We start from the raw sequence: 16287 nt of genomic DNA on the forward strand, positions 1-16287 counted from the left end.
TTTGTTATATTATTCATTAAAAGAACTTCTACTAGCGAAATATTAAAAAGTGCATATGGTGGAAATCCAAAGAGAAAAGAGTACAACAAGTAAAATAGACAATCATAATAATTGTCCAGCCGCGAATCTGCTCAATAATGACACCATATGCACTTTTTAATATTTCGCTAGTAGAAGTTCTTTTAATGAATAATATAATAAGGTTGTGTTTAACAGAATCTAATAAAGATTATTTATCCTTGACAAATGTTTATCCATTAGAGTCCCCCACAGGATCAATTTTCTTTTATTTCTATGTTTGTTTTCAGAGTTGAACAGATATTTTCTCACATATTGAAGGAAAGGTGAGGTAATATAGTTCATCTTCCACACGATTACATAAAAGGTAACTGCCTGCAGTGTGTTCTCTATGCACAGCAAGAGTTCATCCCTGGACCATGGCAGGTATCAGATAGACTTCCCTTACTACTGCTGGGACAGTATTTCTTCATACAGGCAGGAATGAGCTCAGCCAAACCTGACCATGACCGGTGGTAATCTTTACTACGATTACCACAAATGCGACACCCACTTGACCTACAAATAAAAAAACAAGAGTGTTAAAAAGCGATGTAAATATTAATAGACTTACCTTTAAACCAACTGTGCAGATCACCGATGGAGCAGTATGTTGACTGCAAGTGATTTCGAATGAAGAGCTGTCCGGCACCACTGTTTAGTGTTAATCTGAATTTAAAGCGGCAATGTCAGGCCCCCGCAGGTTAAGTGTTTAAACATTTAACCTGACATTGCTGCTTTAAATTCAGATTAATAGAAGTCGCAATGACAGTAAAGTGTAGTGCCAGACAGCTATTCATCATCATCATCATCATCAATTCGAAATCTCTTGCGATCGCATACTGCTCCATCGGTGATCTGCACAGTCGGTTTAAAGGTCAGTCTATTAATATTATTTACATCCCTTTTTAACACTTTCATTTTTTATTTGTAGGTCAAGAGGGTGTCGGATTTTTTGCAATGGAAAAACCGTACCCAACCCACCATGACAGACATCTGGGGATCTCGCTGGAGCAGGTGGATCACTTGACCTCAGGTAAGTAATATTCTGCACTTATGTTTAGCTTATGAAACGTCGTCAAATCAGAGGCGATGTAATATGTTACAGGCCAAAAGAAGTTATTTAAATAATCGTCATACTCACAGTGTACAATGCAGCTGTCACCTGGCGTTGTGGGCTGTCTGTGTAGATCCTGTACATGTATCCCTCACCTCTGCGTGCTATTTATCTGCTTATATTTCTCTGATGACTTCTATTTTTTAGCTGTTTCATTGACTCACTTGGGATCTGTATCAATGCAGCAGCATGTGGTTCCCCGGTGACGTTGATTTCAGCCTTTTACCTCACTCTATATCATCTTTAGCAGCTTTCCCAAATGTCACAATTTTCCCCATGAAAGACTTCACAATTTGTAATTGTGAATAATCTGATCTATTACATCTAATTAAGCATCTGCTGAACATTTTATGAAATAAATATACCATAGCAAAATAAATTTTTGCTTACTCTTTCAAATTAAGCACTACGGAATCTGTTGGCGCTATATAAATAAATGTTGATGAAGTGTTGATGATGAAGTTACTTCTTGAATATTTGTTTTGTAGTTGTGATGGTATAATTCAAATTCTTCATATTTTTAATACAATTGGCAACAAGAAATCTCTGCATAAAATACATTTTATAGTATGCCTTTAAACTGTTGCTATTCTGGAAGGACAATCCAGATTGTAATGGACTGTCCCATAATTCCACCAGTCAGGACTTGTGTCCTGACTGCCAAAACATTGGTATGTATGTCCCTTTCACTGGCACAGCAAAGCAGGATGAATGGGTGCAGCACACACCTGCCATGTGTTTGTGTGACAATACAGGGGTGTATTTAGGGGTGAGGAGGGTGCAGCGGGTGAACTAGTGCTTTAGAAGTGCTAGAAACACCACCAGGGGCCGTAACATGTTCCCAAAGTGATGCACCATTTAGGAGGAGGCTTATCTGTGTCCTGATTCCCAACAATAGAATGGCGTGAGGTTTCTTATAGGCAGGGTGGAAAATAGTTTTTTTATATTTGAAAAAAATCTATTAACCTAAAATATATCCCCACAATATAGAGAGGTCTTAATTCAAGTTAAGAGAGGTGTCCACATCCATCCCCACCCAATTGCCCAACCAGACTCAGAGCACAGGTCCAGGCCTAGGATCACACTCATATATCTGGACACATTACCTTTTCTTGGCTATAGAATTTGAACTAATAATAATAATAATAATAATAATAATAATAATAGTATTATTATTATTAGCTTTTATTTATATAGTGTCAGCATAACGTGCAGCACTTTACAATTGGGAACAACACAGTAATAAAATGAGAGATAGTATTACAGACAGTCAGAGTGGTAAGTGGGCCCTGATTACAAGCTTACAATCTATAGGACAAGAGGCTTTTGATCAGTGGTCAAAGTGGGCATTTAGAAGTGGCGGTATGTAAAATGTAGTAGAAATACAAGAGAAAGGAATTTGATAATTTTACAATGGGTTTGATACATGAACTTAAATATTTCAAATTGCATATTGGTCAAGCCACATCGCAAAGGTTGAAAGTGCTTAGTGAACTTGTGAAAAGTATTGTTTTGTAAGAGAGGGAATTCCACAAAGTGGGCGCAGTCTGAGAAAAATCCTGTAATCAGAAGGGGGAACAGGTAATGATTGTGGATGACAGACGCAGAGTTTGTGAAGAACAGAGATGCAGAGTTTGGAGATATTTTGAGACAAGTGATAAGATGTATGTTGGTGCAGTTGTGTTGTTGGCCTTGTATGTTAGTAGAAGTATTTTATATAGGAATAAAGTCCCCAGGAGTCGTCCTGTAGGCCAATTGGTTCCATTGCCCATCCTTGCAAAACCTTGGACACACTTGTAAATGGACTTTATAGTCGATCTACCACTCTCTGCGGGACATAACACCATATGGGTGGTAGTTGACTGCTTCAGCAAAATGTCACACTTCATACCGTTACCCTTCTCCCTAGTGCTTGAGATTTGTCTATCCTGTTCATCCAGCATATATTCCATCCCCATGGACTTTCTACAGATCTCATGTCGGATTGTGGTTCACAATTTATAGCACAATTTTAGAAATTCTTTTGTACCCTGCTTGCAATCAAGATTAGCCTGCCGTCTGCATACCACCCTAGGTCTAATGGGCAAGCTGAAAGGGTTAATCAGTCCTTGGATCAGTTCTTACGATGTTACACTTCCGAATTTCACAACAACTGGTCCTCCTTATTGCCTTGGGCAGAATTTGCCTATAACAATTCATGTCAATTATCTACGCAAACCTCTCCATTCTACTGCAATTTTGGTTTTCATCCCAGGTCCAATTCCTTGTATTCCCTCAGATCTGCTGGTATTCCAGAGATTCGTTCCACAACTGCTGCCCTCAAGGTCATCTGGAAAAAAGTGCAATCCTCTTTGAGACGGGCTTCATTCTTTGCAAAAAAAAATTCAGGTCGCCAACGTACCACCTGCTCCTTCAAAGTGGGCCAGAAAGTGTGGCTTTCTACAAGAAATATTAGGCTAAGACAGCCTTGCAGGAAACTGTTGCCTAAATTAATCGGTCCCTTCCTTATTGACAAACAGATTACGTCTGTAGCATTTAGGTTGAGAATTCCTGGGTTGTTGAGGATCCCCAACCCATTCCATTGCTCCCTGCTTAAACCTGTGCTTTACCCAAGTCAATCCCAGCTTACAAGTTCTCATGCACAGAATCGGAACAGACATCAAAAATTTATTATTCAGAAGATTATTGATTCTAAGAAGGTGCAGGGTCAGGTGCACTTCCTGGTACAATGGAAAAATTGAGGTTTGGAAGAGTGGTCTTGTGTTCCATGAAGACAGCTCCATGCTACCAAACATCTGAAGGAATTCTTCAAGAAATTTCCTAAGAAACCTGGTACCCCCCCTCTGTCACGAGCCGCGGCAGTACTCACAGCCGCCGCGGCTCGCTTGCTGCTCCCCCTGGCGTCCTGGCCGTCACCTTGACGACCGGGATGTCACTTCCGCCCTGCACCCGACCGTTACCAAGGCAACGGTCGGACACCCTGCATTGTAGTGCCGCGTCCCGGCAACAGGGGACAGCCGGGGCGCTTGTGCAAAGATACTGTATAGCCTGGAGGATATTAAGGTTTAATTAAATTAATTAGTTGGGACCTGTGTTTATATCAGAGCTAGACTCTGATTGGTTGTTGGGAGTATTTAGGGCAGTGAGGTCTGCAGCCTCACTGCCGGTTATAGCTTCACTGTTACAGTCTTGCTGACCTGATCCTGCTTCCTAGTCCCTGTCCTGTGGATACTCCGTTTGATTTCCTGTGTATGACCCCCTGCTTGGATTATTGGACTCTGCCTGTTTTGCTCGTGACCCTGACCTTTCTTGCCTGTACCTTGGACCTTGCTACCATGCCTGTGACCCCTGACCTAGGCTTGTTTGTTGGATACGCTGTCTGCTGCCGGCCCTCTACCCTTGCCTGGACTTCACTCTGCTTTCCTGGGTTCTCCCCAGGCGGTGCCCATTCCAGGACCCTCTGTTAGTCTGCGGCCAAGTCTGTCCCCACCACTAGGGGCAACAGTGAACACCAGACTTTCAGAGCAGACTCCGGGTTATGCTGTACTGGTTGGAGGGGTTCCTAACAATTTACCACATATTTTAGCCTCAGCTATCATGCCTTGTTGATGCCGGGGATACTAGGAGAAGGACATCAATCCCTATCATCTAAACAGAATGAAACTGATTTAAATATGATGATTACCATCAGTGTACCCACATCTTTTTACTGTGCCTATCTTTCGCTTATTACACTAAGTATTATTTTATTGGCATGGAATAAAAAAAAAAAAAAGGTAATAATTCTTCATCTGGATTGGTCATCCAATCTGATGAACATACATAATATACGATACTGAACAGTGTATCTCACATGTAATAAAAGTTATATTTTAATTTTACGATTTTTGCTGGGATTGGTCACTCAATACCAACAGCTTAGGAGTGACCAACAAAAAGTTGTTATTTCCTCATCACAACTATAATCTGACTATATTACTAAGGGAGGGCTAAAATATACATAAATACCAAAAATAAGCTACAAATTAAGTATAGGATTATTGGGGATTCGTTTTAGGATTAGTTGTGCTGATAACTAGTGCAGAAGGTGAACCTACCCTTTACAATGGGGTTGCTAACCACCAGGGCGGGACTGGCCATCTGGCACTTCTGGCAAATGATGGTCAGATGGGCCGGTTACTAGCTGGCCGGCCCCATTGCTCAGCACACAGACTGTCATGCCAGAATTCGGCATGGCAGTCTGTGTGCTGAGCGGTGGGGTCGGCACTACACAAACTTCCTGGTGTGGCCGCGCCTCCCCTCCTCCCCCCTCTTGAATGGCTCTGGAGATGTCACATGGGACGAGCACCATGTGTTAGGAGAGACTACACAGCGCGCCGCGGAGGGCACAAGGTAAGAGGGGGGGGGTTAGTTTGTGTGACAGGGGATCTATATGTGTGACAGGGGATCTATATAAGTGGCAGGGGAGCTATTTGTGTGACAGGGGATCTATATATGTGACAGGGGATCTATATAAGTGACAGGGGATCTATATGAGTAATAGGGGATCTATATGTGTGACAGGGGATCTATATGTGTGACGGGATCTATATAAGGGACAGGGGATCTATATGAGTGACAGGGGATCTATATGTGTGATAGGAGATCTATATGAGTGACAGGGGAGCTATTTGTGTGACAGTGGAGCTATTTGTGTGACAGGGGAGCTATTTGTGTGACAGTGGAGCTATTTGTGTGACAGGGGAGCTATTTGTGTGACAGGGGAGCTATTTGTGTGACAGGGGAGCTATTTGTGTGACAGTGGAGCTATATGTGTGACAGGGGATCTATATGAGTGACAGGGGATCTATATGAGTGAGAGGGTATCTATATGTGTGACAGGGGATCTATATGTGTGACAGGGGATCTATATAAGTGACAGGGGATCTATATGTGTGACAGGATCTATATAAGTGACAGGGGATCTATATGTGTGGCAGGGGATCTATATGTGTGACAGGGGATCTATATGAGTGATAGGGGATCTATATGTGTGACAGGGGATCTATATGTGTGACGGGATCTATATAAGGGACAGGGGATCTATATGAGTGACAGGGGATCTATATGTGTGACAGGGGATCTATATGAGTGACAGGGGAGCTATTTGTGTGACAGTGGAGCTATTTGTGTGACAGGGGAGCTATTTGTGTGACAGGGGAGCTATTTGTGTGACAGGAGATCTATATAAGTGACAGGGGAGCTATTTGTGTGACAGGGGATCTATATATGTGACAGGGGATCTATATAAGTGACAGGGGATCTATATGTGTGACATGATCTATATAAGTGACAGGGGATCTATATGTGTGACAGGGGATCTATATAAGTAACAGGGGATCTATATGAGTGATAGGGGATCTATATGTGTGACAGGGGATCTATATGTGTGACGAGATCTATATAAGGGACAGGGGATCTATCTGAGTGACAGGGGATCTATATGTGTGACAGGGGATCTATATGAGTGACAGGGGAGCTATTTGTGTGACAGTGGAGCTATTTGTGTGACAGGGGAGCTATTTGTGTGACAGTGGAGCTATTTGTGTGACAGGGGAGCTATTTGTGTGACAGTGGAGCTATTTGTGTGACAGGGAATCTCTATGTGTGACAGGGGATCTATATGTGACAGAGGATCTATATGAGTGACAGGGGATCTATATGAGTGACAGGGGATCTATATGTGTGACAGGGGATCTATATGTGTGACAGGGGAGCTATTTGTGTGACAGGGGATCTATATGAGTGACAGGGGAGATATTTGTGTGACAGGGGAGCTATTTGTGTGACAGTGGAGCTATTTGTGTGAAAGGACAGGGGAGCTATTTGTGTGACAGGGGAGCTATTTGTGTGACAGGGTATGATTATAGTGTAACAAAAAATAACACAGAATTTACTGACAGGCGCCAATAAAAATTGGATCGACAAAGTTAAAAAATATATAAATCAAGCTCTGAATGACAATGAATACAAATAACCAAAAAAATAACCCCCCAAAAAAATATCCAAAGAATTACCTTTATGATTATAGTGTGTATGTGTGTAACAGTATAACTATAGTATGTGTGTGTGGGCCGGCGTATGACCATAATGTGTGTGTGTGTGTGAGGGCCGGTGTATGACAATAATGTGTGTATGGGTAGCTCTTAATATAATATGGGAGGTAGGCTGTTAATCTAATAGGGAATTGCAGGTGGGGGCTAATTATTGGGTGCTATTCTATTTGTGGGGTTATAGTGGGGGCAATTTAATAGTGGGGCCTATCAATTTCAGATGGGGTGATTGCATTTTTAATTTAATGCTGGGGTGCTTTGGAGAGAGGGAAATAGTTTTATTTATTAAATGGGAATACTATTTAATGTCAGGGCTAGTTGGAGGGAAATAGATGTATTTATCAAATGTGAATACTAGTATTTTAATGTTGTGGCTGCAGTGAGGCCTAATTTTAAAACATGGATGCTATATTGATTTAACACCAGGGCTAAATTTCAACTGCTCATTTTTTTCTACAAATAGGGCATCCAACATTCCAGGATCCAGACAAGCAGCAACTGATCTAAAGACACCAGCAGCCACAAGTGGTGACCATGACAAGACAGGTAGGAGAGACCAGGACAGTCTGCCAACTGTTCTGAATTTGGTGGATGACTGTCCCACTTAGTCAGGATTTGGTCTGACTACAAGGACAGTTGGGAGATATGTCCTGCTTCACACTGTACTGTTTGTTAAGGCAGAACTGCGTGCACCTAACAGTAGTGCACACTGTATTGCCTTTGTATTTGTCAAAAAATTGTCTAATAGCCAAATTACATCATTGGAGCCCCCCTGACTTAAGTGCCCGGGCCACCCAAGCCTTAATCCAGTTGGTCAGCAGGAGGATCTGTGCTCCGTCCCGGACAGGGCACAGCCTGCAGAGCAAGCCGAGGAGCTCTAAATCTCACGAGATTAATAGATCTCGTGAGACTAAGAGCTTCCCTGCTCATTCTACAGGAATGTCAGCAGCATCAGAAGCATAGATAAGTACAGTGGGCTGGGGGTGTCATAATGTATCTGGGGGGGTGGTGTAATGTGGATGGGGAGGGTCTGATAAATGTAATGTTTTATTATAATGTATGTATCAACGCACCATTTTGACCATGCCCCCAACATAATGTAGCTACGTTCTTGGCTGCACCGCCACTGCACTGCGGCACACATTTTTTTTCCCTGCTAATCAACAGAGGTGGGCCTGTGCGCTTTAAATGCCAGGGCTGATTTTTAGTCCCAGTCCGGCCCTGCTAACCACACAAGTTACCTGACACATTGTTTCTTTTTTCACCAATAACACTGCCAAGTTTTTACTAATTTAAGCCAGATTTAAGGCTTATATAAATCATAAGATTGAGGGGACATTGGGATTGACTTTAGTCTTGCCACTCTTGGGGGTAAATGTATCAAGCAGAGAATTTTCCAGCGGGTTTGAAAAGTGGAGATGTTGCCAATAGCGACCAAATTCTAGCTATCACTTTTTAGAATGTACTAAATAAATGATAGCTAGAATTGGATTGGTTTTTTAAACCCGCCAGAAAATTCTCAGCTTGATACATTTACCACTTGGTGGTAAAGCTCTTTTTACACTGCATGGAGTACACCTAGAATGCACTTCTCAAACAAAAGCCCAATTGGTGTAGAAGCGGATTTGCATGGTGCTCAATAGAAAAATGCCACCTTTAATAGAATAATTCCCTGCAATGTGTTAAATAAACAATTAATTATAAACAAGCCTTGTTATACCGAATCATAGAGAATCAACTTTCTCAATTGCACTTTCATCGAAATTTTGGCTAAAGATCATTATTTTAAACTAGATAACGTTATCCTCTCCATTGTACATTCAAATCATTTTTGCTTCATTCCCGGTAAATTGGGTTGTCATAGTTTCAATTAAAATCAGCAAATAAGGCCTGAAAACCTGTGGGAAGCAAATGTCTGTCCCTGGATGATAATGATGGGGCTGTTTTTGGTATCAAACTTCCACCAATCATGGTGAACAACAAGAGCTTTATACCTAGCATGTATCCTACTGCTCCACTATTAGGACAAGTAGATTCCAGACGCACTAACAAACTTGGTGTCCCAAATGTTGTAGTATCTCTGGAACATTTTTTATATTGTGGAGTTTATTAATGACAAAATGGTCATAGCCATCCTCTTTAAACCCCATTTTTATATTTTTATATTGTACCCATTTCAATTTTTTTTAGATCAATTAAGAGAACTTTATTTCATTCTTAAAAGTATTTAAATACATTCACACTGATAAGTCACAATATTGAAACCACTGAGAAGTGAAGTGAATAACATTGATTATCTTGTTATAACGGCACCTGTCGAGGGGGATATTTTTTAGGCAGCAAGTCAACAGTCAGTTCTTGAAGTCAATGTGTGCGAAGCAGATAAAATAGGCAAGTGTGCGGATCTGAGCAACTTTGACAACAGGCAAATAGTGATGGCCTGACGACTGGGACAGAGCATCTACAAAGCGACCGGTCTTGTGAGGTGTTCCTGGTATGAAGTGGTTAGTACCTACCTAAAGTAGTCAAAGCAAGAACAACCGGTGAACCAACGACAGGGTCATGGGCGCCCAAGGCTCATTTATGCATGTGGGGAGTGAAGGTTAGCCTGTCTGGTCCAGTTCTTCGCAGCTTGCTGTGTAGCTGCAGACAGGTCAGAGTGCCCATGCTGACCCATGTCCACACCCAAAAGTGCCTACAATGGGCATATGAGCACCAGAACTGGACTATGGAACAATGGAAGAAGGTGGCCTGGTCTAATGAATCACATTTTTTTACATAATGTGGAGGGCCGGGTATGCGTACATCATTTTCCTAGGGAAGAGCTGGCACCAGAATGCACTATAGCCAGAAGGCAAACCAGCAGCGGCAGTGTGATGTTCTGGGCAATGTTCTGCTGCGTAACCTTGGTTCCTGACATTCATGCGGATGATACTATGACACATACCACTTACCTAAACATCGTTGCAGGCCAAGTACACTACATCATGACATGGTCATAGTTCTAGTGATGTCCTGGATCAGCAAATATGATGATGTGTTTATAGTTTCCAGCTAATGGTTTTAAAGCAGCTCATGTGGAATCTGCTAGACCAACTTTTGGGATTTATTGTGCACCATCCAGTTGCACTTCTGCAGAAAACCCAATTCAAGTCACACATTGATCAATGTAATAAAACAAGTAAAGCTAAATACAGCTAAACTGAGTATTATTTTAGGAGAAAAATAGAATTTCAATGAAGAAAAATGTGAACGGATTTTGCTCTTAAACAACTTAACTGCAAATGGTAGCCTTGTTTGAATCAGGAGAGTTTCTTATTTTCTCCCTTAATAGCTATTGCCTGCTGATTTATTTGACCACTAGACCATAGTCCCACTGAACTCAGGGGTGCAGTGAGTAATTCACTTTGACCTGCCCCAGCCACAGGCAGCATGAGCAGCCTAGGTGAGGTGTGGCCACATGAAACAATAATAAGCTATTAGTCCATGCAGTCACTTTCCCCAGCATTTAATATAGCTAAGCTGGGCCACAGAGGGGGCTGGAGCCCTTTCTGCACATACCAGAAGCTGCCACTTCCGGGCCCCCAAGGGACGTTCGGGTACTTTGTACCTGACATAGGAAAATGTGCATGCAAAGAGAAGGAAAATGCAAAAAGTAAATATTACACTATGAATTCAATGTTTTCAGAAGAGCTTCAGCTACTCAGAAAGCTATAGTAATGCATGGTATGTAAACATTATCCAAGTATTTATTTGGTATATGAAGGAAAAACATTTTTCTGCTATTTTACCACACTCTGGAAACACCTGTCAATTTCAGTATTTGGGTTATAAAGAAACCAAAGGTATATTTGCAAAATACAAAGTCTTCTAAAATAAACATAGTGGACCTGATTAATTAAGGAAAATAAACCAAAAAAATGAGTAACTTTTAAACTTGGCAAAACCATGTTGCATTGGAGGGGGAGGTAAATTTAAAATGTGATGGCAGATTTATAGTTGGGGTAGGGCATGTCCTAGATCAACTCTAAATTTCAGTGTACAAATAGAATAACAAGTATTTGTGTGCTACATGAAAAATCAGCAAGTATTTAACTCATGTGCAAAATAATAAACTAATTTGCACCCCTTGCATTGCAACATGGTTTTGAAAAGGAGAAAACGTACAATTTTTTTGCCTTACTTTCCTTAATGAATCAGGCCCTGTATGACTTGTGTGCAAATTGGGCATATACCTTGAAATGCATTAGGTGAAAAAAATATGCATTCTTGCATACATAAAGAAGTGTGGGTATGTAAATGACCTGCATTGCACATTGTGGGTTAATTATTGCCCACTATTAACTATACCTCTTAATCAAGGATTTGTCAAGTATAATAACATTTGATGATTTATTTTATTATAGTTTTCTGGCTACCCCAAAACAAAATTTATCATTTGTCTATATTGATCATTCACTACAGAGAAGCTGAGATACTCAATGTTACAAACTGCTTTTGCGCAGAAATCCTACCATGTATTTACTCCTTTGCATAATTCCATGTTATTGACAAACACAGAAACACCACTTTTGGCTCCAATTAAATATTTTATCCCATTGGTAAAAACGGTAAAAATGCTTATACCTAAATAAATTGTGCCTTGACGGTGAAGATAGCCTTGTGTCCAACACTTTTAAGGACTTGGTAAATTCAAATACTTTGCAGGGAGACAAATGTTCTGCTGTCCACACAACTCCTCCATAAAGTATCCTTCTTCAACCTTGAATTTATTGAAATAATTTTGCTCCACAAAACAAAACCAATATTTTCCCTTTGGTTGTATAACCAGTTGCAATTGCATACTCGTAATTGGCCTTGAAAAGAACAACTATTATGGCTCATGTCTCAGTGCAGAGAGCTTCAGTAACAGTAGAGGTGGACCAGGGGCTAAGTCTACCTTCAGCTCTTCTAAATGTTATGGGATCGTATCTGACTGTGTATGGTAATTATTCTGACTTTTCCACTATAAGAATTGCAGAATTAAAAACTTTGCTCAAAGTTTATCAATTAAATATATAAATAAATGAGACAACAGAGTATCCATTATTTAATCCTGGACCACCTGATGGAGACTGGGGATGATGGTATTTATAGATTACCCAGAGCATTGGAAAGGAGTATAATAAAGAAGTCTTGTGGTGGGGGACCTACCTCTTGTGATGTGGGTGCTTTAGAGTAAAAAAGAAATTATCACCATCCATGGTCACTACTGGCCCTAACAAAATGTGACATTACAATACAATAATATAAAAAAATATATTCCAACTGTCTGACTTTATGTGGTGTGAGGCCAATAAAATACAGCTTGGATAGAGATATATTTCTCCTGGTCCGGCCTTCAGAATTTTGGAGTCACAGCACTTGTAAAATACCTCGCTACTTGTTTGGTTGAAGAAGTTAAGGAACTGGTAAATATACATCTAATTTTCCTTTTTGGGGTTGGATGGGGCAGGTGATTCTGATGAGCCCAGGTCTATTGCAAGGAGTACGCATAACAGTTCCATCTTGTTTTACCAACATTTTACTATCATACTATCACCCCCTATCTCTGCTTTCCTTTGCTTCTAAAATTCTTGAACGAATTGTCTTCAATCGTCTCAGTGACTTTCTCTCTTCCCCCTCTATTCTTGACCCTCTCCAGTCTGGCTTCCGTCCCCTTAACTCAACTGAAACTGCCCTTACTAAGCAAACAGTAACAAAATACTTACTCTTAGCTAAGTCCAAAGGACACTTTTCCCTTCTCATAGCCCTTGAACACTCTGCTGCTTTTCACTCCATCAATCATTCTCTTCTCCTCACCACCCTTCACTTTCTAGGTGTTTGTGAAACAGCTCTCTCCTGGTTTGCCTCTTACCTCTCTGGCCACTCTTTTAGCATCTCTGCTTCTGAATCTATCTACTACCTATTCCCATTTCTATTGAAGTCCCACAAGGCTCTGCCCTTGGCCCTCTGCTCTTCCCTCTCCACACCACCTCTCTCGATGAACTCATTCAAACATTTGGCCTCCATTACCACCTCTATGCTGATGACACACAAATCTATCTTTCCTCCCCTGATCTCTCTCCTGCCTTTCTAACCCAAGTATCTAGCTGTGTCTCCGCTGTACTCAATTTCCTCTCCTACTGCACCTCTTCACTACTCCGAAATCCCTTCATTGGCTCCCTATCCGTTTCAGAATTCAGATCAAGCTCCTTACTCTCACTTACAAAGCCCTTTTAACACTTCTCTCCCTTACATCTCTGAACTTGTCTCGAGGTACATACCTACCGGGCACTCCGCTCTGCCTCTGACCTTCATCTCAAATCACCACTAATTACCTCCTCCCATGCTCGCCTCCAAGACTTCTGCCATGCTGCCCCCATTCTTTGCAACTCCCGACCTTGTCTCATTCGACTCTCCCCAACCTTCAGTCCTTCAAAACTCACCTTTTCAAGCTTGCTTATCCTACCAACTCCAAACCGCTCTATCCATCACCTCCTTTCTTTACCTGCCATACCTTTTTCTTCCAGTTGGCTCTATTGTCTCTTACCACCCCTCCTTCTAGATTGTAAGCTCTTGCAGGCAAGGTCCTCCCTAGCTATTGTCCCATGTCTGTCCGCTGTCTGACTCCCTTGTACGTCCTTTCATGTATTTTGCTGCAATTCATGTGAGCCCCACAGCATTACTCACACTCATCTGTGCTATTTATCTGTATTACCTCTTCTCTTTTGTTACTTGCCTCTATATACGGTGCTACGGAATCTGTGGCGCCTAATAAATAAATAAATAATAATATATATTTCACAGCTATATAACATATCTTCCCAATTTACTCAATTTAATTTCAGAAATCTCACTGATATGCACACATTTGTCATATGTTTACCAAGTACTTCATCTCTAATCCCATAAATTAATGGACTGATAACTCTGGGAAGACACATAAACAGGAAGAAATTAAGTATTGGCATATAGAGAAAATATGGTGTAAAATATCTGTCAGTATATGAAGAAGTGAAAGACAACATACATAACATGAGCTGAAACGCGTGGAGCAAGACAGTTTTTCCAGCCTTAGAAGCAGATGTCCCAGAACCAATCCTCCGAGCAACCAGCATAACTTTCAGGTATGTGCAAGCGATTATGAGTCCAACGATGGTAAAGCTAATTATGATGGTTAGTGTTTTTATGACTACTTGTATTTCATTCACAATTAAATGTCCCCAATAACAGATGATACTGACTGAAAAGACACGTTTTTCTACAAAAAAGCAAAATGCAATAAAATCTGCAAGCTGTGGAATGAGCCCCACTGTCCACATGATTGCAATGGCGGCACTAGATCTCTGTGCTGTGCACAGCTGTGCATGTCTAAGTGGGTGGCAAATGGCTACATAGCGTTCCAGAGACATGACTGCCAAATTGTAAGGAGTAATCCTAAATGCACAGGTAGAGAAGCTGACAATTATATAGCAGACTGATAAAGGCATGTACAAATAGTACACAGATGAGGTAAAGAGAAAAAATGATATAGCTAGAAATGCTAGATCATTAACAAGCATGTGGATAAACAGTATATAGCGAGGGTTCTCTCGGACATGAGGAACTGTGAAGAAGGCTTTCAGTATAACAGCCATGAAGTACAAGAAGATGCAGAACAAGGGGAGCATCAGTATGAATAAAGTCACCCTTTGTGAGGTCTTATTGATGTATACAGTCACGTTGCTGTCAAGCTGGGTAGAGTTAACCATTAGTTTGAGTCCAAATCGCCTTTTCTTCTCTGTTGATAGTAGTAAAAGAAAAAAATAAACTTAAATTATTTAAAAGGGCGGAACTCATAAACTTGCTGCCTTCTCTTGGACAAATAAGCGTATCATAAAGTTGTACCTAAACTATCTATAAATTTCAACTAACATGTCTGAGTATGAATTTGAAATGATAACAGTCTTGGCTCTTTCCTTCGTCTCCAGTGCTGTGTAGCAGTAACACGGCTCATCCACCAATCCGATGATGAATCTTGAAGATACAAAATCCTGTTAACGTCACAGGCAAAAGTGGTAAAACTTAAGACTGAAAAGCTGTGGTGGAAATTAGCTGTACTGAGGACATAGCACAACAAGAGATTTAATTGTACTTTTATTAGAAATTTAAGTGAATAAGTTGTCTTTTTTTTAAACCTCATATATCATACGTCATAAAGCGGGCTCCAGCCAATATTTTAGATTCTTAGAGTGAGCCAAAAAATGTAGGAGTCAGGCACATTTTAAATTATTATAGGGTATCTGCTAATAAATAAACACTTGTTGTGTGTGCTGGGTTGAAATCTTTGTATCTGTTTTTATTTGGTACGTATAGACTAGTGCACAGTACAATTCTCCTGTTCTGTTATTACTGTAATTCTCAGTACCTGCTCTTATTCTACATGAATTACAAACGTCATAGTATTATTAATTGAGTTATTTATGCTGTTTTTATACTTTACTCTATAAAATATAATATTTATTAAAACATGATTTATTTAAAATACTTTGGTTATGTTGGAGAGTACGGTGATCTGTGCTTGCAGGTGACATCCATAGAGGACGGTAGACTGGTCTCATCACTATTATATGTGGTGATGCAGAGGGGCACAGAGTGTGTGGATGTAGGAGGCACAGAGTGTGTGGATGTAGGAGGCACAGAGTGTGTGGATGCAGAGGGGCACAGAGTGTGTGGATGCAGGGAGCACAGTGTGTGTGGATGCAGAGGGGCACATAGAGTGTGGATGCAGAGGGACACATAGAGTGTGGATGCAGAGGGGCACAAAGTGTGTGGATGCAGAGGGGCACAGAGTGTGTGGATGCAGGAGGCACAGAGTGTGTTGATGCAGAGGGGCATAGTGTGTGGTGATGCACAGGGGGCACAGAGTGTGTGGATGCAGGGAGCACAGTATGTGGTGATGCAGAGGGGCACAGAGTGTGTGGATGTAGGAGGCACAGAGTGTGTGGATGCAGAGGGGCA

At 41.1% G+C, this 16287-nt stretch overlaps 1 protein-coding gene across 1 annotated transcript; it reads right to left on the minus strand.

Annotated features, from left to right (window-relative positions):
• Positions 1-14120: 14120 nt before the first annotated feature.
• LOC142139763 (odorant receptor 131-2-like) lies at positions 14121-15038 on the minus strand. Its single transcript, XM_075197633.1, has one exon. It carries the CDS (start codon positions 15036-15038, stop codon positions 14121-14123), a length of 918 nt encoding a protein of 305 aa, XP_075053734.1.
• Between the last annotated feature and the right edge of the window lie 1249 nt (positions 15039-16287).

The sequence above is a fragment of the Mixophyes fleayi genome, chromosome 2 (assembly GCF_038048845.1).
Source record: "Mixophyes fleayi isolate aMixFle1 chromosome 2, aMixFle1.hap1, whole genome shotgun sequence".
Taxonomy (NCBI): Eukaryota; Metazoa; Chordata; class Amphibia; order Anura; family Limnodynastidae; genus Mixophyes; species Mixophyes fleayi.

What these genes read in the sequence shown, in the direction of transcription:
- LOC142139763 (XM_075197633.1), bottom strand. Translation starts at nt 15,038, where the DNA reads ATGGTTAACTCTACCCAGCTTGACAGCAACGTGACTGTATACATCAAT.